General features: G+C 41.4%; 1 protein-coding gene across 1 annotated transcript in view; it reads left to right on the top strand.

Moving 5' to 3' along the window:
- LOC106657761 overlaps positions 1-24,506 on the top strand; it is a 98,966-nt gene that overhangs the window by 42,074 nt on the left and 32,386 nt on the right. Inside the window, exon 2 of the mRNA XM_014379435.2 lies at positions 21,003-21,211. Within this exon, the coding sequence (XP_014234921.1) occupies positions 21,003-21,211 (209 nt within the window). The remainder of the gene's footprint in view (positions 1-21,002; positions 21,212-24,506) is intronic.

The following is a 24,506-nucleotide window of genomic DNA, read 5'->3' as shown; positions in this document are numbered from 1 at the left end:
AGGTAACTCAACGATTTACTGGAAGCATCAAAAAACTCCAAATTTTTACGTTAATGTCAGAACATCCTATCATAACTTGACCACCGTTAGGATAAAAGTCCATGTGCCCTGAAGAATTGAGTGAAAAAATGTTTTAATTTCATTCATCAAAATTTGAAAACACAACGATTAGATACACGGTACCTAGCTGCTCTGGTAAACCCAACCCCAAGTGCAAAATTTGTCGAGCATTCGTGTGAATGACGTCGATAAAAGGTGCGTCATCGATCGTGAGTCTCAGTATCGGATCAGTGAAATCTCTAAAGCAGGGTTGTGCTGGATCAAGAGCGGTGATTCTTTCGATTACCCAGTCCTTCATATCATGTCTTTGCAACTCGGTCAACTTTTGACTAGCAAAAGCCATGATATGCGATCCTAAGCTGTGCCCTACTAGATGAATCCTATCCAGCTCAAAATTGTAATCTCCAGTCCTCGACCTGATGAACATTTCTTTCAACTTGTGAAGTAATCTAGAAATAAAATTTAATAAGATGGAAAGTATGACCGGGCTCTTGCCTTATACAAGCTTGTAATACGGCTGTTACTCAGCAATTTCAGCTCCCACGACTCGAACATTCGAGGCAGCTTTTAAATAATTCCAAGTGTTACTACCCTCTTGCCAATCTACTACTATAACGTTTACGTCGCTCTGAAAAGTCAAAAATGATTTTAATTTACAGAGCGTAGCTCGTTCCTTTCAAATTTCAATTAATTTTTAAATAATTGTCTTACAAAATTAAGAAGGGCATTCTTCATGTCTTCTAACCATTTTTCTTTGCCGTTGGATAGAAAACCGTGAACCAAAACAAATGTTTTACGAATCGGATCAAAATCGACTTGTGCATTAAAATTTAAACTTCCATTAACTATCTGCGCTGTCGCGTAATTGGGTAGTTTCCTTGAGGAAAAGTAAAATCGAACATTTTTTTTTGGCTTATTAGGAAACAAAACTTTTACTATATTTTCAAACAAGTTGACAGGTATGCCTAAACAATTAAGTTTTATATTATTTTTGATCACGTGTACAGTGTTGTTAACATGTTTATGCAAAAAACTAATAGCTTTTTTTACAGGGCGTCCAGGTAGTTCGATCCCATCAAAAAATAAGCTGTCGACTTTTTGAAAATGAAATAAATTTAGTAAAAAGGCTAAAATTATAAATTTAAATATGCTCATTTTGGCAATTGACTTTCCTAAAGTAGCTCACTCTGACTGTCTAAAAAAATAATCTCTGTCATCAAGTTGCAATAGGAATCGACGAAAACGAGCGTAATATTTTTACGATACACGAGCATATTTTTTAACGACTTGCCTTTTCAAACGAATAATTTTTTATGATCACTGTGACACGCATGCAACGTCCAAGCGCTGCATGGAGAGCTCGTAGGAACATCACGAAAATTCGACAAGATTGTTCAACCTTGTTTTTTCAGGTGCGCTCGATCGAGAGATCGAGTGTGGATGCACGAGTTAGAGTGAGCTGCGCGCGTGGAATGAGAGAATAAACAGCAGTGGCAAAAACAGAAGCGATTCCCGAGTGCACGAATAATGCTGAGGCGAAATTCGTTCAACGTTTACCCAGCGACAGACGAATTCCCAATGAGCCTCTCGGGTCTACTATGCTGCTCTCTCTCTCTCTTTCCATATATACAGCTACTACAGCTTCTGCTGTCGCTACATTTCCAAGTTTTTTTCGGGCGGTTTTTGCTTAAGCAAAGTTGATGGAATGTTTGCCATTGAAGTCGTGGGATTTGTTTCGTTGACTAATAGCTTTATAACTTGTTGATTTATCGGGAAAGTTTAGACTTTGCAGGCAAAAAATTCAAAATCTTCAATTATTATCTTCGAATGCAAAGTAAAATAAATGTGAAGGGTTCAAAATGATCGTATCAATATGAAACTGATTTTGTTCGATACTTAGGATTTTATGACCAAGTCCTATAAGCGCCTTTCGGCCACTCATATTCGTTGAATATGTAAATTCTTGAACTTCACGCACCATGGACTTTTGCTTGTACAATACGTGAATTTACCATAGCTGCACGTCATTACTTTCACAACCAGGCGAAAATTTTTTAAAAAAAAATATGTGAAGAAAAAAATATACGACGTGCTTGGCATCTCTCTCTCTCTCTCTCTCTCTCTCTCTTCTGTATCGTGTAAAGTAACACAGGACGAACGCGTAGCTCGCAAAAATAGACTCGTAAAGAGCAGCTTTTGCCAGAGCGAGCACACACAAACGCGCGCGTTCACGTGCACGTACACGCACAAGCACATATATACACGTATCGCGTGTGCACCCCTACGTACCTCCGGCGATTTACGCATTGCGGAGTAGCTGCTTTATCGTGCAAAGTTCACGGGGATTCTAAAAATGAAGTCAGAGGGAGCGAGTTTGAATTTTAAAATATTCCTCTACGCGGATGCAAATTTGCAGGGGAAGACAGGGCGAGAGAGAGGGAGAGAGCACGAGCGAGAGCGTAAACTTGCAAGTGCTTTTAATGAAATTGTATCAAAAACTTGGCTAATCGCCGGGCCAAGTTTTTACTTTATCTCTGATCACTGGAATACTCTGAGAGTATACATCTATCTTACTCTTTCACTCCTGAGCTCCTCAACCGAATTGTGCAGCGTGCTGCATATATTGGTATACAGTCAAAGTCATTAGAAGAAGCATTAAAAGCGTACCTTATTAATGCTGACGGGCCAGTAGCTGCAACAACAGCATCACATGGGGCTTTGGCATCAAAATATTACGATTATTTAATAAGGAAGTTCACGTCAAATAAAAGTTAGAAAAGCCCTTTCCACCAGCGGCGCCAATATAAATTGCGCAAGTGAGTTACCTTGATGAAGCGTTTCGATTATGAGCAATTATAATTTCGTCGCGTTTTCGGAAGAAAATTTTCTGACTCGTCCTTTGCTTAAAAAATTATGAAAGCGTAGACAGTCTGCAACTTTAATTTTAATGCAGCCCTGTAAGCGATAGACTCAGGGTATAATCTATAACTTTTAAGTGCTGGTTATAGAGCGTATAATAACGTCGTATACATGTAGATAGAAAGAAACCGCTATACGATTGACTAATAAAAAAAACCGTAAAGGAGGATTTGTCCCGCAGAAATGGAGAGGATTCTCAACCACAGGTGAGCTGCCGCTTTATGTGTACGTTTTTAAAAGCGTTTAATACTCGGCTTAATGATATGGGCTTTGAGTATTAAAGAAGAAAAGTATACATTCCACGTAGGAAAAATTCAAACAATTACAACAACTAGCATTACTACAAGCCGAAAATAATTAAGTGAATAAATGGAAGGAAAAGCGAACGCTTATTGAGTCTTTTTGATGCGTAAAAAACTCGTTATTCCAATTTTTTTTTTCATTACCTACCTTGTACTGGTTTCGAGTTCCATTGTGAGAAAATCTTTTTTTCCGTCACGTGATTCGAAAGTTAAGCCACTGAACAGCACACAGAGAAAGGAGGATTGCAAATGTGCCGCTATATATATCTACGGAAATCTTAAGCGAAATTACTGCATTTCTCCCAAGATCAGGAGGCCAAGGGTTTAGGGCTGTGCACGTGAGTAAAGCCAAAGCGCAGAGATTTCTATGCATAATCTCACGCAGTCTCACGGAGACTTTTCTCTTTTCGCTCTTGATCCTTCGCTTTTTTCTAATACTAACGGAGCAAAATAAATCTTAGGGCAATTTTATATTATTGCATTTCGATACAAAATAGAAATCCAATTTATCGGGACTAATTACCCTTGAGGTAAAGAGCATAGACATTAAGATAAAAGGAGGCTTCAAGGTTCCTTCACGCAAGATAAGAAATGAAACACGTAGGCCGTATCGAAAATAACGTCTCTCTCCGGTCTCAGACAGACGTAGACATTAATTGCTAAGTAATCATGGAAGAGAAGAAAATTTATATAGCTTCAAGGTGAACTGTATTTAAGGACAAGAAATTGAAAGTCGGAGTGGATGACTAATACTCCCTGAATACTGGCGTTTTCTAACATTGTATTCGCATTTGAATTGAAGTGCGCAACGAGCCAATGAGCTTTCGTAAAAGTTAAAAATTACGAAGTATTAATTCGATGGAAATTACAATTTTTTAGAGAAAGACGGACTTGTTCAGGGTTGTTTGGAGATTTATTTACTATTTTTAAAGTTCTAATATGAAAACATAAAATTTCCCCTGAGTAACTAGTCCCCAAAAAAGATGCACTTGATCGAGAAAAAAATGATATCATACTGTCGAGCAGCGGTTATAATGTTTTCATTTACAATTTTATACGATATGTGAGCGTGGGTCGGTGCGTGTAATGAGTAGCAGCTACGGCGACACTTATTTTTTTCGGAGCGTTACAAAAAAGTCATCCCTCCTTTCATAAAGTCTGCAACTTCGCAAAGGACGACGTCAACAGCGATCCTCTCAAGCCTATATCTATAGCCTCGCTGTCTCGGAGCCGCAAGTGGCTTCTTTCGCTTTTCTCGCATTTTTCTCCGTGGCGGCAATTAAACTTCTCCGAGAAAGCAACTTGGCCCGTGAATCAAGGCGACCGTCCGCTTCATTTTTCACTGTTGCTTACTACATATGGGCTACTACCGCCACTCACAAACACACATACGCGCCCATAACACATAGACAAAGAGTAGCTAGACTGGAGCAGTTCATCTATCTGGGTGAGTGTCTGCCGCTGCTGCAGTACGCGGTTCCATCTATTATTTAGCCATTAATCGCACGAGATGCTTCACCTTCATCACTAGTCGGGCAGGAATTATTCAGTAACTAACTTGCCTTCCTCTTGCACCCTCCTTTGGACAGGGTGCAAGATTATTCTCGCATGAGCGAAAACGCCAAGCACAATGTCGGACAACTGTTGCGCAATTTTTCCAGCTGTTAATCACTCTCGGATGCGATATTAATAACGAAACTTTTTCTTTTCTCTCGTCAAGTTGAAGCGAAAAAAATGTTTCACTAGCTGCAAATGTACGATTGATTCCTCGAGAGTAGCAGATATATTTCAGCGACACGGAAAATGGAGCTAATTTATAGTTTTGAAATTTCATGAAGCTTCGCTACGGATGAATAAATTCGATAGCCGCGGAAATTGAGCGATGCTTTAAGGGCAAATAACTTCTCAGTTACTCGTAATGATCAAGCCTCCGTAAAGATCAAAAGCTTTTGTTGATGCATAAATCTTTGAGGAGAAAAAAAATACGAAACGATCATTTCTTTTTGTCGCGATTTCTTTTTTCTGCAAGGATCCCGTCATCGTCAACGATATGCGCTGACGTTGGAAGAATGCTTGTTTAGCCCCGCTCTCTTTTCTCGCCCAAGTTTTGATTATAAAAAATGTCTGCTTCCAGTTTCGCTCGAACGGCTTCTGTGCTGCGCGGCGCTACACTAAGGATTATTACTCTTTTATGATAATGCAAATGGCTATAATGAAGTCGTGTACTTTCGAGCTCGCGCTCGCTGACAGGAATTATGGCGCGCGAATGGTGGACGTGTACACACTCGGCGCGCAGTAGCCACGTGGCGAACAAAAAAAAGGAGGAGGAAAGAAGTCAAGAATATATAAAGACGCTAAAAGTCATTATGCATTTTGCGATATAACTTTGTGCGCTCTCTGTGTTGAGAATTTGCTAAAGAACTGTATTATACGATGCTCCAGGGGGCGGCGAATATGAGCGGCGGCAAAAAAGCCAGAAGATTTATACGACGTTCGTTTGCGTTATAAATAAATGAGCTAGCTGGATTGGAAGTTAATTTCACGAATCACTGATGCAAGCTCAGGGAAAGATGCTTTTTTTCACCTGCTTATTTTCCCTCCAGTACGAATAGAACGGAATTGTCCAATGTTACGTAAACACCCAGCAATTAGAATCAAATATAGCGTATACACTCGAAAAGCTTTTTTTCGGGGGCTAGCGAAAAAGGATTAAAGTCGAGTAAACAGTGAAAAGTAAGAGCAGAGGAGAGATTCGCCGAGTAGCTCGCGTACAAATATAAACCGAGATTACTCGTGAAAAATTATACCATCTTTCCTGGCTTCATGCATCTTTTAAAAAGATAATCCAAAGAGAGTATTATACTTTGTCGCGCGCTGGCGTGGAGGGTGAGAATTTTTATTCACTCTCGCGCGTGCGCGAGAGAACGAGCAAGCCAGTGCCAAGCCAAGAGAGAAATAGTAGTACGGCAGCTTCAGTCATTAAATCATGCATTATCTAGGCGAGGCTGAACAGTGCCGCAATATTTCTGTACTTTTCGCTCTCTTTCCGCGTCACTGGCTCGCTCGCGCTACTACACACACCGCAGCGGCGCGTAATACCCATCCGAGGGAGAAAAAGCACGCGTCACTCTCTTTCTCTTTCTCTCGCGCGCAGCTCTATACTGCTGCTGTTTGCGTCTACGCGTGTGCAGAGCCACACACATACATACATACATATAGCAGGTAGGGCGCGAAACACACGCTGCGCTACTGGGTTACACTAATCTGCACGTCGGGAGCAATATTTTGCGCCGACGCCGTAAATTAGGCATGAACCGAGCACGCGGCAGCAGTTTGCCTGCTTTCCGTCGCTTTATCAAAGTCCGCTGTATAGCCAGGCCATGTTGACCGCGCCAACTTCGCGACTGCTACTGCTTCGCAGACACACTGCAGTCCTACGTATACCCTGCCTTTTTTGTTCTTTCTAGGTCCTTTCCCGAGCTTTGATGTTTGCGCATACAAAACTTCCCAAGTCGAAAAGAAGAAGACACACCCTTCATTTTTTCCTATGTCGTATGTTTCTCCTGCGTATAGACTAACAACGAAGTCGCATTTTTTAATGATGCCTTGATTGATTGATTGATTTAATATTTATTAAAGTTCATCTTTTTGAAAGTATTAGAAGAAATTTTAGATTATCATTTATATACTCATAAATGTTTTAGCAATCTCACAAACTTTGTTTGATAAAGATTAAATCTTTCACGTAGCAAAAAAAAAACTAGCTGTCAGGTTAGCAAACCATCAGCGAGGGATAAAAAATAATGAGCTGTGTGCAACGTGACTTGATCCCGCTTTACAGCTTTTCTTCCAATATAACCTCGGCAATAACGCGGGATCTAATTTAACGGTCTGACACTTTGACTCTTAAGATTAAGAATCTAATACAAACATCGACTTTTTAAATGAATTCATAGTTTGCCCTGCGTAAGAAATTGCACATATTCCTGAATCGCAAGACGCTTTGCCGTGATCTTTAATCAACTTAAAGGCGCTTGAATCGGTAATTTGGAGCGTCGAGCGGCAAGCGGGTGTTGGTTTCGCGTGGCATATATAATGACCCGGTTGCCTGCGCACTGCCAACACTGCCAACACGCCAGCAAGGGAGTCAAATCAAACCGAGATCCACATGCACACGCGCGCACACATACAGATTCACCTTTGCTCCGCGCTCTGTAGTCAGTCGAATCTCGAACTGCCGTGTAAACGTTAATTTACCTAAACAAATACAAACTACGAGTCTCGCGCACTATGCACGGTGCCAGCTCTATGTTCTATACTAGCGCGTAGTTTTTGAAGTAGTAGTGGTTTTGGCGACGAAAAAAGAGCATGTCGCGACGCGCGCGCCTGGAATGTCTAAACTGTGTACATAAAACCCGGCATATACACGCAGAAGAACACAACGTAGACTTTTGGTTTTATAATAAGCAATGTCATAGTTGGAGCTGCTTGCCAGCCCATCGGCTAAATCTTAAGGTTTCTCTGCAATGAGTAGTGTGACAATGTACATATCTAATACCACCATGATTGATCTTGAATGCTCATGATTTAAAGATTATTTTATAATCTCTAAAACTCAAAAAGGATTATTATGTAGGTGCAGACACTGAATTTTGTTTGTTGGAAAGATTACTGCGACTCGTTCACCTCTAGAAAACCACACATGTATTATTAAAATATATTGCAAGGGTTTATTGTCGAGCTGAGATCGACGAGAAATAATAAATAAGAGGAAGAAGTAATAATAATAATAACTCGCGAATCAAGTCACGGTTTCAAGGGCGATTCATTTCTCAACTAGAAAGTGCCCGTTTCAATTTTCACTCTCACTTCGGTCGTTTATCTGTATTCTGTCTCTCATGGCTGCGAACACGTACCCTGCATCTTGAAAACCTGTTTACTCGATAATCTAAAGGAATTTTTATTTTTATTATATATGCGAGTTCGCGTTCCTTTTATCTATCCCGTGTTTTCTCTAGATAGCGGAAGACCCCAGCAGCCCCCGCGGTCCATGCAAAGTACGTTGTCATGCCGAATGGCCACGTCTTCTTGCCAGACATGGCTTGTCTAGGCGCCAACCACATTGAATAATAAAAGAGAATATATAAGTAATATTTTTAAGAACATGGATCATCTATATCATATTTGTCGTGGACTGTGGATCATCGATCATATTTGTGTAAAATAAATAGTTCTATGAGAATTGACTCATTTACTTTCGACACATGAACGACTGTAAGAAGCCCTTATCAAATTTTAGGGGATCGATAACTCTAACTACGTTAATAAGCCAAATAAAATATAGCGATAGTTTCTTTTCTATAGAAGAAAAGAATCAATGCGTGTAGCAGTAGCGTACGCAAGTTTAATAATATACAACGAACGAATGTAGGCAAGATGCAACAGCGATAATCGGATTTTTTGCACCAAAATCCAGAATGTGGGGCGCATCTGCAGCAGTAGCAACAACAATGCCCGAGCAGCTGAACAAAAGAACGCTCCCTCCCACACATTATTATATATACATCGCGAGAGCAAATGTACGATCACTGTACGTAGCGGATAGTAACGCGCGCGCTCACACACGCAGTGCGTTTTCGTATAAATTATGAATTACATTTTGAGCGTACTTCGAGCGGAGAAAATCGCACGATCAGCAGCAGCAGCACCAGCACCAGCACCAGCAGTGGTATTGGTGGAGCTGGTGTGGCGACGCTCGCGAAAACTAATGCAATTTCGGTATTACGCAGCGGAGAGTTCATATAAAGAGAGGAGAGGGAGGAGGGGCGAACGCAATTTTCCTTCTTCTCGTCCCCTCAAGCGTATATATATATTGCGATATTTCTATCTCTCGCAGTCAGCTTAGTTGTGTACGTATACACATATTCATTGTATTACGCTGTATTATGCGCGCTTTAATGCATTGCGGCCGCTGCCGCAGCCAGCGTCGTTGCTCGCAGAAAGCGCCCCAACCAACGCTTACACGCGAGTATTGAGCCAGGGCTTATTTGCATAAATATCGAAAAGTGATGAATGCAGTGATTTTATAATCGGCCTTTTCGACGACTATTTCGCGCGTGCGAACCTCGTATTATTCGATACTTAATTGAAAACGATAAATTTAACAAATATAATTGATACGCCAGTTACAAGCGAGGCTATTTCTATAAAGAGCGCATACTAGAGTTATTATTACAATTAGAAATGTTTGCATTGCAATCAGCTGCATAAACGTAGTCTATATTATATCCGCCATATACGTACGTTTTTGTGGTAAAAATATGAGACGACGAGCTTGCACGAAAGAAGCTCGTCACTAGCTGCACTGCTGCAGCAAAGCCATCAATTCGGTTAATGCCCTGTAGAGCTGCCAAGAGAGAGAGAGAGAGAGAGAGAGAGAGAGAGAAAGTCAAGAGTCGCGGTAGAGATAAGACATGCGGACGATGCTCGCGGGAATACGAGCGCGTATAACAGTTCCACCGAGATAGTGCCCCTAACAGCGAAGCAACGGTCTCACTCAGCCATTTCCTTCCTTATACTCTACATGCTAGCTGCTGTTGCTGCTGATGCAACGCAATGACATTCTGACCCTCGTCGACTTACGAGCTAGCAGAAAAAGGCCAAACAACAAATCGTTTAATCCGAATGATTTATTGTTATTTAAACGTGCAGCCTTAACGCCTACAGTGTAGGGACAATTGTAAAATTCCATTTGGCTACGTGTGTCGACGTTAATAACAAAACGATGTTAGCTCAAATATGCGAGAGTCGTACGTACATATATGTGAACTAATCGTATACATTTATGGAATACCAAACGCTCCACTTTGACTCTTCCTATATTTATATGTATGTACATAGAAGACGACGACGACGACGACGGCGACGTTGGAGATGAGACTATACTGTTATCGCTTAGGTACGCGTCGTGCAGGATAATAGCCATAATATGAATTTCTGAATGCCATACTCGAGCTGTATCGTGTTCAGCCATACCTCGCTCGCGAACCTATACTGCCATGGGGATGGAGGTCGACTTGCAGTATCGATGTACCTTCGCCAATTGCGAATCCGTGCCAAATTCTCCGACCATATCGAGTCGTTTGTATTGATTTTTATCGCGCGAAAATGTAATTCCTTAAGTAATCGCTTCCTTTTTTCCTCTCGTCCTTTCGACTACACAAAATTGATGGCTTTGATGAACTCAAGGACACGGGCTTTTGCAATTTGCAACCACGACAGATTCAACTTTATTAGCTCGATGATTGTAACGTTCAGTCGAGAGCTGCCATAGGGGTATAATATAACCAAGCACTGGTCCGAAGCAATGCAGATTAAGGGCATGATATGGGCGATATACCGGCAGCGTAGCAGCGAGACGATCAGTGGCAATTGTGACACGACGAGAGAGAGAGAGAGAGAGAGAGAGAGAGAGAGCGAAGCCTAGCACATATTCATCGATACGAGATAGGCTAGACTAGGTATGAATTGATTGGCGCCTCGCGTACGTGAGCACGAATAACCGCAAATTATCATGCGGGGGCTTTTGAGTGACTGCTCGAACGAGCAATCGCTTGCTAGGCAAGAAAATCCACAGATGCGTCCACGATGTAAATTTATAAATATTCGTTTCAGCGACCCGATCATTTGTATAGGTACTCCGAGAGGAATTGCCGAGTCAACTTGCAGTCACTGCAAGGCAAAACTAGCCCCGCTACCATAGGGGAGCAAAAAACGCATCCTTGAGTAAACAGCATGTCTCATACGAGTCCGTGCTCCAATGGTGTGTACACATATACACGTATATTGACGAGCTATTTCCCCATAGTGGCACGACGCTTACCCGAATCGAATACATAGTCGAGGACGTGGTTTTTCTTTTCAAAAGCGCCTCGTCTCGTGTGAAGGATGGACGCGCGCAGCGATGTCTGGTGTCAGCAGCTCTCTCAGCGACAGTTCAATTTCGTGTACATTTGAAATCCCACGCGCGCGCACAACGACGACGCCGACCTTTCGTTTCTTTGCGCACGCATTTCGAGAGAGAAAGAGAGGAAAAGATGAAAAAAAGCATTACGGCTAGTAACGCACTTCTTGTATTCTTCAAACTCTTTCGCTGTGGCTCCAATGCTTCTTTTCAAAGCTCCGTGATTTTTTTAGAATAAAAGAAAAAAAACCAAAGTTATTATTAGTTTTTCTCAAATTTATGAAGTAATGTCAACAATTATTATTTGGTAGGGCTAGGTATGCTGGGCAACGAAATCCAAAAGGTTCACACTTTCATTTATGCCTTTACTAAGCTTAATCAATGAATCATCTTTGAGTCTGAAAAAATCCGTTACAAATTAATTTTATAAATTTTACAAATGGCTGATAATTAATCATGGTATGGAAGCTCACAGCAATCTTGAAAAGCTCAGCACAGTAAAATATTGAACTAATGACGATCGAATTGATCAAAATTGCTGATAAAAGCGTTTTACTTCTTTTTTTTTACATCGATAATTTACGCATCCCTCGAGTCAAGTAGCAGAATAAAAAAGTTATAACGAAACGAGCTTACTACGGTAGCTCGACATTGCAGCGTGCGCGAGCACAATGTATGTGCATAAATCAACGTCTTGAGCAGCGCGCGGGAGCGCATTACACGCGCATACACGCACAGACATACGTATAGCCTGACTCCCTTTCTAAGCAACGAAGAGAGAGAGAGAGAGAGAGAGCGTGAAAAGACGGGCGGAAAATTCAATTCCATTCGTATATCGACTCTCGCTGGCGGTGTGTCGCTGCATTCTTTGAAAGCTCGGCTATCTCTTTCTCTCGAGTGTCTCGTCCATACCAAACTGTTTATTCGCCCGACTTCTTTTCTTCTCAAAGTATACATCTTCCCTTTTTTGCGATTACGTTAGCTCGGTGGATGACGCGATGCTCGCAAGCTCATCGCCGAATTCATTTCTGCCGAGGCCACACGCGTGCGCTCGCAGCGACTGCTCGACAAGGCGCGATCAAATTCAAAGCCTGGCTGCCGCCTCGTAAGAATATAAGTGTGTATTTACTTTAAAATTGAAGGAGCTTGTTCACGAAGGAAACAATGATTTTGAGTCGGGCCGCAGCTGCGTCAGCGCCTCTATGTGCGCAACAACTATATATGAGCGAATTTTCCTCCGTTCCATTATATCAGAGCATGCGTTAGCCCCCGGCTGTAACAGCCAACGCGTATACACACCACAAAAACAACTGTATAAACGAGAGACGAGGCCGCCGCTGTTGCACATCTATGTACTGGATACAATATAAAGAGCTACAACAGCGCTGCGCGCGTACATTACATATACACATACATAGTACATACGGGGAGCAGAGAGTGCCGGGAGGAAAACGAAATATTACACGAAAGCAACTGAACAACGGCCTTCGAAAAGGCCGGGCGCAGCCAACACATATAATGCATATATACAACAGCCACAGATCAAGCCGAGAGAAAGAGAAATAGAGCGTGTACGTATAGCTATGTGCACCTCTAAATAAAGCCTCGGCAGCCATGAGTACTCAAACTTGCACTTTGAGGAAATTAGATGCTCTTGATTTAAGAACCTTGTATGTGTAGCCCAAGTAGATGTCGACCGAATGTCTTGTTCTCTCGCTCTCGTGCAGCACAGGAAAAGCTCCAGCTTGTTTACTATTATTTACGATATAAGCATTTCGCTCGCAATCGACGGTAACGGTGCCCAAAAGACTAACTTGAATCTCGAAAAATTATGTAATTGAAAAGTACAATCGATTTTCCAAATATATATCTTAATAGCGCTTGTGTTACATGACAATTTCGAACGCGTGCATCGTTCAACTTATTCCTCCCTTGCTAGTATACAGCCAAACATGTACGCTAGCTTGAATTTGATCCAGTCCAGACCCTATTTATAATTATTTCATTAGTTTTGCCGTGAAAGTATCTACATATAATTATAGTAATTTTCCAATTACATGACATGTCTTACGCTGGCAACTATTTTCTCAAAAAGCGTAGACTTTTTCAATATTTTTTTGATGCAACGTGTCGATACTTTTATCAAAAAGTAAATACAGTTCTCTGTAATTTTTTCATGTACGATTGTGTAAATACGAACTGACAGCTTTTTAAATAGAAAAGAGTCGTCAATTGACTTCTGACCAGGGAAACGCGAATGCTTATAACGTAAGGAAATTACGAGAAACAATTTCATTCGGCCTTATTGCATTCCACTATAAGGAAATGAGACTCTAACCTGATTCATGCGTCAACCCAATAATACAAAATATCCGACTAACGGTTTAAAAAAAATCTACACTTATACTTAACCATACACGATGAATGTTGTCATTTCATTTCATTAGCTAATATGCATGTGCGCGAGTTGATTGGATCGAACACTTGAAAAGTACTAGCTGACAGTCATCATCCCTCTCTCGTGTATACAAACGACGCTAATGTAAATTTCATTCCATGCAATGACCCCGTAGAAGTGAAAATACCTGTTACATCAATCATATTACGTTTCTATTCAACATCGGTTCGCGAGGCTTGATTGAACTCGACGATCTCTCCGAGTAAATTGACACACCAAACTCGCGAGCGAACAAGCGCATACAAGTATCGATTTGATCTTTGCTGATTTAAAAATAGAACTTGAAATCGCGTCAGGGATTAATTTCAACCCCAACGTACTCTGGACAGGAGAGACGTGGAGATTACTATACTGTTTTATGGTTCGCATGCAAAGAAGGCAAAAACTGCCTAAGGATTTAGCAATAAAAAGTTTGAAAGCTCTTTTATTATCTCTTGGTTTGATGGTACTGAATTTTTCCACTACGTCTGCGAGCAAGAACAGTTTTACACTTGAAATAAAAAATACTTTGTGTAAAAAAATGAGAAAAGTTTTTTTTTTAAATAGAATAGATATTAACTGGTATAATTTTTCAAAATTATGCAGTTTTTTTATGTCATTGAATCGAATTTAAGAATGATTTTGATACACACATAAAGGGGTTATTTTTTAAACATATTTTTTTGAATTATTTTTTGAAATTTAACATCTCTAGAAACATTTATGGATTTATATAACAACAAAGTAAAACAGGTAAATCTTTCAATGTCGTATACAGTGTGACATGTGCATTATTAATTAAAGATCGGCCTTTTGCATGAACGTGTCGGTAGGTCCACTAAAATGTCTGTCATTTATGGCTAATAATTACCTATTAACAAGAGATAACATTATCAAAACTCAAACAGTTTTCATCATATGTAATACCCTTAATTGTGGAATATAAATTGGCTGCTCTGGTATCAAATATTCTTTTGCCACAAATGAAAATGTCAACTCGACAGAACAAACTTCAAGTGTCGGTTGATTTTCTGTAGCATAAAATAAATTATAATTGATATTTCATAGACAAGTGCAGCTGGAGATACAGAGCGCGAGAGAAAACGTATATAGCCCGTGACACAAAGATAGCGGATCTTCCTTTTGTTTTAAGCTCGAGGTAAACAAACCAGCTGATTAGACATTCAGCGAGCGTCCGCGACCCACTTCGAGCCCTTATCTACTCCCATTGAATTTATGCACTCTCCGCTATATGTTGCAGTATGAGAGGAGATCCCACGCAGACACAAGAGTTACTGAACTTTTTATTGACTTTTTGAGCGGGAGCTTGCACGAAATATAAATTGAATGTAAACAGTGGCAACTGCGCAAATGAACGAATCTCGTTTCGTTGCTCGAAAAATATCCATAAAGCTCGGACTGAATGTTTATTAGCGACGATTATACGCGATACTCGCGATCGCCGTCATTAAATCGCGCGGGCGGGATCGAAAAATCACGAGCGCTTTAACCTCGAACTAGGATAATAATCGCAAGTGGCAAAGGTAAACAAAAGTAATAATCGAAGTTTCAAGCTAATCCCGCAGCTGCGCGCGCGCCCAAGAACAAGTCGCTCGCGCTGCAGATTCGAAAGGAAAATAAAACGGGACGATTCATGATCCTGACCCAGCGGAGGTAATCCCCGACGATTGCACCTCAAAGCTCAGGTCGCACCGGCGCGCAATCGAATCTGCAGTAGTCTTCGCCTCGAGAAAGAGATAATCTTATATACCGCTTTCTCTGTAGGATACGGAGCTTCCCTCGGGAAAACTTGTCTCTTACACGACCGCGCTGTGTATTTATACGAGAGCACGTATAAGCTTCTGCCATATGAAACTGGTGATTGCTCAATGTGTTCATTTCTCAGTGAAAAAAAATTGAAATTGACTGAAATATTGGCCCGTAGACGAGTCAAAAAAGTATCAAAAATCCATGCGCGGTGCTTCTCATTGTTAATGTTGATTTCACATTTAATAAGTAGAGTTTGGATCCTTTATTTTACAACCCAAATTAAAACAAGTGTTACACTTAAGACATGTAAAATACTTCTTTTGTTGTATACTCCTTCATTTCAACTTAAAAATGTGATAATAAAAAATGGAAACTTTGGGAACATTGTATTATTTCAAAACATTGATTTCTAACAAAATCAGCTAAATTATTATTTTGCGTCCTTAGTAGCGAGAAAATTTTCCAAAAAAAGCATTCAGCTCTACTTGGATCCCAAAAGTCTTACACTATATTTCTCACAAACTTTAGGTTCGCAATTAATGCTTCTTCCTTCTCGCGTGCATGGACGTACGCCAACTCACACACATCTCCTTCCGTCCACACGTCGACACTTACAGCTCAACCACAAGTCCACATCCGCCTTATCTCGTCACATGTATCCTTCGGGCACATAATCCTTCCAACGCAGACATTTACCGAGGGTGAGCCGGGAAGCGAGCACAGATTTAACTGGAACTTTTGCTACAGTAATTAAAACTGACAGTTGAGTATCATAAGTATTAATGCGCCTGCTATCTAATAACCCGTGAAATTTTGAGCAAGCTTGCACACGAAGAAACATATTCGCAGATACATAATACGAGAATTTTCGTAGTTATGAATTGTTTTGACGCGTGATCTCAAAAAACAACTTTGAAAATGGACCAAGTCTGTTACGCCCATGTTTTCAATCAAGCTGATTTAAAAAAATATATTTCAACGCCAAAATTTAGGATTCAATTTAAGTGAGAGAAAAACTGAAAAAAGCAATGTAATGAATGGTAATTGAAGTAAATGAAAAAAAATCTGGGGTTGAACTCTCATTGTCAGAGTGTATTCATTGAATCGTGAAATTTGTACGTGAGAGAGCTTCGGCGCAAAAGGGTGATAAACGAGAACATGAAGTCGTTAGTGAGTGTCGATCAAACGATCAAGTCTGCTTGGCTTGCGAACGCATGTGTATACGTTTTACTCGTTTCAAACCTTTATGAAAGGGGGATTGGAACGCGTTAATGTTGGAATTAACGAACGGAATAACATGGAAAAAATAAATATGGAACTTGATAAGTTTGCTAAATAACATAATACTAAAAACTTTTTAGATAAATTTACACAATTGGAATAAGCAGAAAATGAAAGTATACAAGACGTAAAGTTTGTTTTCCAAACAATTAACGAACGTGTAATTGTATTTTAATTTCAATTAACAAAGGTATAATTTTGTGTAGAAAAAATATTTTTTCAAGTTTCGATTCAATAAAATTGTGAAGTATTGATTTTAGGGATAAGCTTTAAAAAATTATTTGCTTTATTAATTCAGATAAAAAGTAAAGTTCTTAAAAGGTAACAACAGCCCTTCTCTTAAAATTCAAAATCAAGAAAATTAGAGACGTCTTAATATTTTAAATACACAAGTAAATGATCGTTGCAAAAAAAAATTCAAAATAATTTGAAAACAATTTTTGATCGAATAGATATTCAATAATAGTGCTGTATTTCAAAATTATTATAATTTTAAAAATAAAGTCGGGTAAGAACTTGGTAAATAGAGAAGATGTTTTTTATGGCAACAAAAAATCGTCACCATTGAATTCAGCTTTCGAGTCTCATAAATAAATAAAACTTTTTGGAAAACTATCCTGAAAAAAGTGTTTGAGAGAAACTACACATATATAATCCGCTTGAAAAACTAGAGTAAAAAGGGTAAAACGTTTTTTGTTAAAAAGTAGAGAGAAAATGAAATATTAAAGTAAAAATAAGACTTGGAAAGATTACAATTTCTCATGCGCAAGATGAGTCTATCGCGTTCCATTCTCCATCCGAATTGTGCAATAACTCGCGGTAGTGCGTAGAGATGGCGGCGAAGAGCGCTGGAAGGCATTGAATAATAACTCGGCAAATTCTCAAGAAGCTTCACCGAGAGAAAGAAAGAGGGAGAGAGAGTTCTAGGGCTAATATTTGAAGTTCTTGAAATAGTTATGAGTTGGAGTCAAGTAATGAGCTCTTACTCTAATAATCTTTGCTAACGCGGTGGCTCGCATATGTCTTGGACTATTTTCCCTAATATACCTGTATGCATTATCGCAATCTCTGGGAGGTTGAAAAAAAAGAATAACAGCAATACACGAAAATTATTTAAATGAAGACGTAGGATTTAACAAGATATTGAAGAGGTTTTTTAACGCGCAAATATCACACGGTTCACGAAATCCAACGAGCCAATTGGCAAGTAAATGTGGCTTGGGTGATTACACGTTTCTCCCTTATTCAGTCTAGCTCAGAAGCAGCAGCGGCGACAGCAGCCAATCCAGTCGAAATCATACATCTCGAGCCCCTCTCATCGAAAACACTCGGCTGCTCGACAATAAAATCAGATCAAACGTTGCCACCAGCAGTGAACGACAACGACAACGACGCCCGATATATAGGTAGCTACCTACCTAGCGCTGCAGTCAGCCATGCAAGCGTGAAACACGCACACACACTCTTGGCTTTTCTGTAGCATCACCAGCTAGCAGTAGCAGTGGCAGTGCTAGGCACTACCCTTGCTTCGCCCAATTTACCAAGGCAAACAGCAGCAGCAGCAGCAGCATGAGAGGCTAATCGTCCGTGCAGTACTACTATACGGGCTCTACACACACGAAGCGAGCGCGCGCGAGTGCAAACAACCGTAAAAATCAATCCCCGGGCATAACATGCCAGCAGCTATACACACGTACACTTGTTTCTGTATATTATTCATATGCTGCAGTGACAATGCGACCCTAGGTCCACACTCAGTTTCACGGTATTTTATTTACCAAGCAGCCGAGATCGTGCAGCACACCTCATATTAAGATGTTGAAGGTTCTGAATTCGATCTCGTAATCAACTGCTGCAACATCGAGCACCTCGCAACGCAATCGACTTAAGAATTCTCATTGTAAATGGGGGCAATTGTCAGGTATACTCGAGATTATCAACTTTGAAGTTACTTGCTTTCGGGTGATTCCATCGTGTACATATCGCCGCAAACAGCAATCGCAAGATCAATTATGGAACAACAAATAACAACGCGTTCATATACAGATAAAAAGAGATTTTCAATACTCGATTGAAGAAAAATTGTCTCGGGCAGGTTTATGACTATTATTCAATCTCTTTGGCAAAGCGTGAAATAAAAAAAATAGATTTATATACAAGCGACGATTAGACACAGCCGTAACGAGAAAACACATACGAAACCCATTGAGCTTTCCTTTTGACAAGTTGGCTCGAGGGACGTATCGCGCGACCCATAACAAAAGGGCTTGGGTTAACAACTCCGAGCCGACGAGCCTTACAATTTGTCGCCTCTATATAGCTATACACTTGCGTACACAGTTCAACGCTACGTAGCACTTTACGAGTTACTCTTGATAAGGCCGTTGCTGCTGCTGCTGCTCTCTGTTTGCGACAGTTTTTCTCCCGACGTAGCACAGACGAAGTTTGTTCGGAAAGACCTATGTCTTGTGCTGCTACTGCCACCGTACGCTGCTCGAGTTCATTACGACAGCTTCCTATTTTGCTTTCTTTTTGCGACATTGATGCATCTTGTCTAGCAAAGCTTCTATTTCGTCGCTTGACATATTTTCATTGTTCCATAAGAAAATTGCGTATTGCCGAAAGCTCAAATTTTCAGACGAATTGTGCGAAAAAAGAAAAAAATATTGCTCGCATATTGCATACAGAAATTTTCAGTGTAAAAGCTTGCTAATGTCTGTCAATCTCTCGAGATGCTTGCTAGAATAACCGTAATTTAGATCGGGCCAAAGAAAGAAGAAAAAAGTAATATACCCTGGCCTGACAGTTGGCTACAGCCGCGCGTTTGAACTTATAGTCGAGGCCTTACCGAGAGTCATAACACACTCTATTCTCAGCTTTATGATGTACGCGAGATCTAATTGGATCGTGTACAGAATATTAGGAAATACTATCGACTCTCCTGTCTATTTCGATGGGCATTAAAAGCGCACTACCGGGAAAGGGAAGGGGGGGGGGGNGGGGGGGGGGGGGGGGGGGGGAGGGGGAGAAAGGCTGCACCGTATCGGAACATATTTGGTCGAGTTGTCGAATGCTCAAGCCTGTCTCGGTCGAACGAGCAAACCCTGCGGTCGAGTCTGAATCAATATTGAAGCTCGCGCGCGCGCGCGACGTGGAATTGCATGTTCATTTGATCAACAAACAGGGTAGTAATGCGAGGATTAAGCCATATCTATGTTATCATAATTTTAACGATCGATGTTCATGGAAAAGCTTCTGCTTTTGCTAAAGTCTAGTCCGTTCGTACGCGCGAGAGGCGAGTGAGCGCTCTCGAGTGCAGACTCGGCAATATTACGAATTCCAGGATATCTCGCTCGAGCAATTTATTATTCAACGTTATATGCGCGCAAATAATCCGCGAGGGTGTGCGTGAGTGAGTGAGCGAGGGTGTGCGTGCGCGCGAGTGCGTGCATACATAGGCGCGGTATACGTGACACGCCCACGCCATTAATTACATCACCGACGCATCGGATTATTTTATCGTTTACGCACGCACTGCTCGAGCCTTCAATGATTTACACGTGATATGCTGTTTACATTTTTAACAAGTTTTGCCCTATATTAGGTATTTTTCTCTTCTTCTATTTTTCGACTTTGGTCATGATAAATTATTTCGCGCCCGCACACCTTAACGGACTGGACGAATTAAAGTGCGGAAAAGGCATTACACGCTGCGGTGCATACGCGTGCGCGCAGTGCAACGTGGCAAAGAGTGAAAGAGCCATACGTATATTCGGGCGATAAAACGAGCGCAAAAGTAACCGCGTACAGCGGTTAGCCGCAACTATATGCGAAAGCTATCTCTGATAGAACTTTGATGATAGCATACAACAAAATAGCATTTTGCTCGTTGCCCGCCGATCGAGCTCTGGCTGCTCTCTGCGCCATCCTTCTGATTGCAAAGCCTGCCTGCGTGTGCGCCCCTGTGTGTTTCCCTCTACAGGGGATAATACAGCCCTTCGTTTTATGGCAAACGGCGAGATAGTGCAGTTTGCGCTGCACTGACCCGTTTTATTATTTACGATTGTCGATTTCTCCTTTTTTTTCTCGCAGCCGATTTTCAAGCCTCAGTGTCAAGGATAATAACGAGTTCGAATACGTCGATAAATGGAAAACAAAAACGCCCTCGCATTGTTCCCATGCATTTATACGTTTATCTTTTAGATTCGTATATCTTACGTGCGTGCAACAAATGCAATGATGATTATCGATGCTCTCTTTACATTTACAGGCGACATAAACGTGAACGTGAAAATTCCGCGAGAGGCGGAAATTAACAAGTCGGTCAACCTCGACTGCTCGTGGTGGCTCAGCAGCAACAACAGCTCCTTGTACTCGGTCAAGTGGTACAAGGACGAGTACGAATTCTACAGCTACATGCCGGAAAACGACCCGGACAGCCGAATAAAGACACATCCTGTCAATGGAGTGAACGTCGACGTGAGTCTTAAATTCACCTTCTTTATACATTCGCTAATACACATTTATATAGCTATAGAGATGATGACATAAACTTTGACTTGTACTTGTAACACCGCCCAACTCTTGTTCTGGAATTTGCATGCGTATAGCATTGGCGTACGAAAACGTTGACTCTTGAAGTTAAGGGAGTTATGGATTCCTCGAGATTTCTCCCGGCACTAAAGTGTGCAAATCATTTGCTCAGAGTTCTGTTTTGAATGTATTTGTCAAAGGGAAAATCTTAAGTGTTAAAGTCAATTTTGCAAAATAAAGCCACGTGAACAGCCGAATGATCGATTAGCCGATCTGTATAAAAACGGCATTAAAGACAAGGATAGCGCACGCGAGTTCATCGAGGCAAAATATTAAATTCTTGTCCTCGCTCAAAGTCGAAGTAGTAGTTAAGAGTACATTTTTTCTTGACTTGGCCCCGTTCGTTACGAGTATCTCCGAGTCGAGTATTCTCATACAGGGCGCAATGCGCGTCGGCCCGATCGCGCCTTTACAGCTAGTGGGTACTCGAGAAAGACGTGTGTTATACGCGTAGGCGCGCTGGGGTGCCGGCACACCCACACACATTTGTGCGCGCATGAAAAGGCAACACTCTCGAGCGAGCGTAAGTAGCTGTGCAGAAAAAACGATTCGAGCGCGCGAGCGAATTCGTGTATACGCTCTGTTGCCCTTTAACAGTTGTCAAGTGTCATAAATAGAAATTTCGTATAAAGGAGCGAAACATTCAAGAATATTCCCATAGCATGATGCATGGCTTGTCTCGAGCGACATGTTTCATCTGCGCGCTGCTAAATATAACAATATTTTAGCACGACCAATTTCGAAGGTTGAATTCAGCAGGAAAATTCAGCGCTTACAGTAATAAAATGCCATGCGGCCAGTAGCGTCTCACATAGCCGCGTTCATTTACGGTTGCAGGACGCTCTTAGCTTTTGCGGTGCATATCGTATAGAGGAAAAAGAATAAATATGCCAGGCGATGTTTGGAGCGCGCAAAATTCAATTGAAAGCTCCTCTGCCGCACTCGCGCATAAAAGAAGGAGAGAGAGAGAGAGAAAATGTACACGACGCTATGTATGTATATGGTACACGGAAAAGGACAGAGAGGCAAAAAGCGGTAGCGCCAGGATCTTTCGTGTTCCGGAAGCAGCAGCGTCACCGCCGCTCTATAATACATGCTGCACCGGTCCGCAGCGTTTTTCTTTTGTGTCCCGCCGGCTGCAGAGAAGCAGCATCAGCAGCAGCAGCAGCGTGCAAAGGCTCATCTCTCGTGTTGTGCTCGTGCTCGTCGCTCGACTCGACTCGTATGCTTCGGGGCTTTTTAGCGGCGCGTTTCTTTTGCCCGCAGAGAGAAAAGGAGAATATTACGCTTTGCTTTTTATATACCATGTACAATAGTCGCGTCACTGCTGCTGCCGCAGCGCGCAAAATATATAATGTGCTCATAAGCAAACTACAGTTCAAAGTTGCGGCTTTCGATAAAAGCTCGGCGAGAATTGAGAAATATTGTCTCGACAATTGCTTTGAGTAAGTACGTGTGCTCGAGTGCTCGAGTGTGCGCCGACCAATGTCGTACAAGCGTATGCTGCTCTTCGGAATCAAAGACGACCAACTCGTGGTCCGTAAAATACGAAGAAAGCTGAAAGATAGGCCGCGAATTTCAGCAGTCGTGGATACGTATAAATACGCGGATGAGCGAGAAAATTCGCCCAGCAACAAAATAGACACGCCCTATATATACAGGGTGCGACAAAAGTATGGAAACCCCTGGAAATATCGCAGAATATTCGTTAAAAATAAATCAAAGACCCTATATCCGACGTATTTTTCGACGAGGAATCCGATGGTGACCTTGAATTTGACCTTGAACACAACCTCAAAGCTGCAGCGACTCAAAAATCAATTTTTCAAATGTAACCCCCATTTTTTATTGCAGATTTGAAAAGAGCGGAAAATTTCACGTTAAAATGTATGTTTTGTTTTTTTTTTAAAGACCATTTTTGGGGGCGCTACAGTTAGAAAACGAAGTTCTTCCGAGCTTAATTTTAGGTTAAATCGGGGTTTTATTTGAGCCTGTAGAACCCTTAAAATGGTCTTTAAAAAAAAAAACCAAACATACATTTTGACGTGAAATTTTCCGCTCTTTTCAAATCTGCAATAAAAAATGGGGGTTACATTTGAAAAATTGATTTTTGAGTCGCTGCAGCTTTGAGGTTATGTTCAAGGTCAAATTCAAGGTCACCATCGGATTCCTCGTCGAAAAATAAGTCGGCAATAGGGTCTTTGATTTTTTTTTAACGAATATTCTGCGATATTTCTAGGGGTTTCCATACTTTTGTCGCACCCTGTATAATACGCACGGCTCGCTCTTACCAATTGTCCTGGTCGCGCGTTCGAAATGTTTCAGGCTCGCTCGAATTAAGCCGGACACTCTACTATACTACTCCATAGATATATGTATACAGAGAGGGAGGACAACGAAATTACACTCAACGCTGCGAGCTCTCGGGGCATCGCGCCACGGCTCGAGTTAGGGAATTTTCGGGATTCATGTACGTGTCCGTGTACGTGTGCGAGTGTATAGGCCACACAGCAGACCGAAATGGCGCGAGCACGCGTATATAGCAGAGCACTCGTAGTTATATAGCTGGGAGTCAACGGGGGTAATGTTATACACGTATATATATGTATGTATATATAGGACAATGTTACGAGGCGAGTTTCGCACTTCTAAACGCACATTGCGAATTTTCGCGTTAATATGCTCGGCGAGTTGGGCTATTGTACATTGTTTAAAATTTTTCAATGAACTCGGTGGGCTTTGCCGCTGCTCGCTTGTTAAAAAGACGGCTGTTAGTCAATTCGCTTTTTAGCTTCCTCCGCCTTTGCGAGACCCAACACTTGCGATTTTACGCGCGTAAAATTCAGCAATACGTCAAAATCCATTGAATTACTGCACCTGAATGAAATGCGGAAAATCCAAGTAATTTAGAAATCTCGCACGGGCACACAGATATACGATAAACCAATTACGATTTCGACGGTGTACCTACATCTCGCCTCGTGGCGTTGGAAAATAAAATAGTAATTTTCGATACAAGTGCCATAAGTAACACTTTTTGGCACGGCGTAGTTTAGGGCCCGAGCGCAGCGAGGGTCCTAATAGCTGGGCCGAAAAGTGTCCCCTATGGCCCGAGTATCGAACAACGTTTTATAGTACTGTGCAAAGTTCACATTTATGCCCCCTTTTCCGATGCATAAGT

This window comes from Trichogramma pretiosum, unplaced genomic scaffold (assembly GCF_000599845.2).
Source record: "Trichogramma pretiosum strain Unisexual culture from Peru unplaced genomic scaffold, Tpre_2.0 scaffold84, whole genome shotgun sequence".
Taxonomy (NCBI): Eukaryota; Metazoa; Arthropoda; class Insecta; order Hymenoptera; family Trichogrammatidae; genus Trichogramma; species Trichogramma pretiosum.
This window is presented reverse-complemented; position numbering and strand designations above follow the sequence as displayed.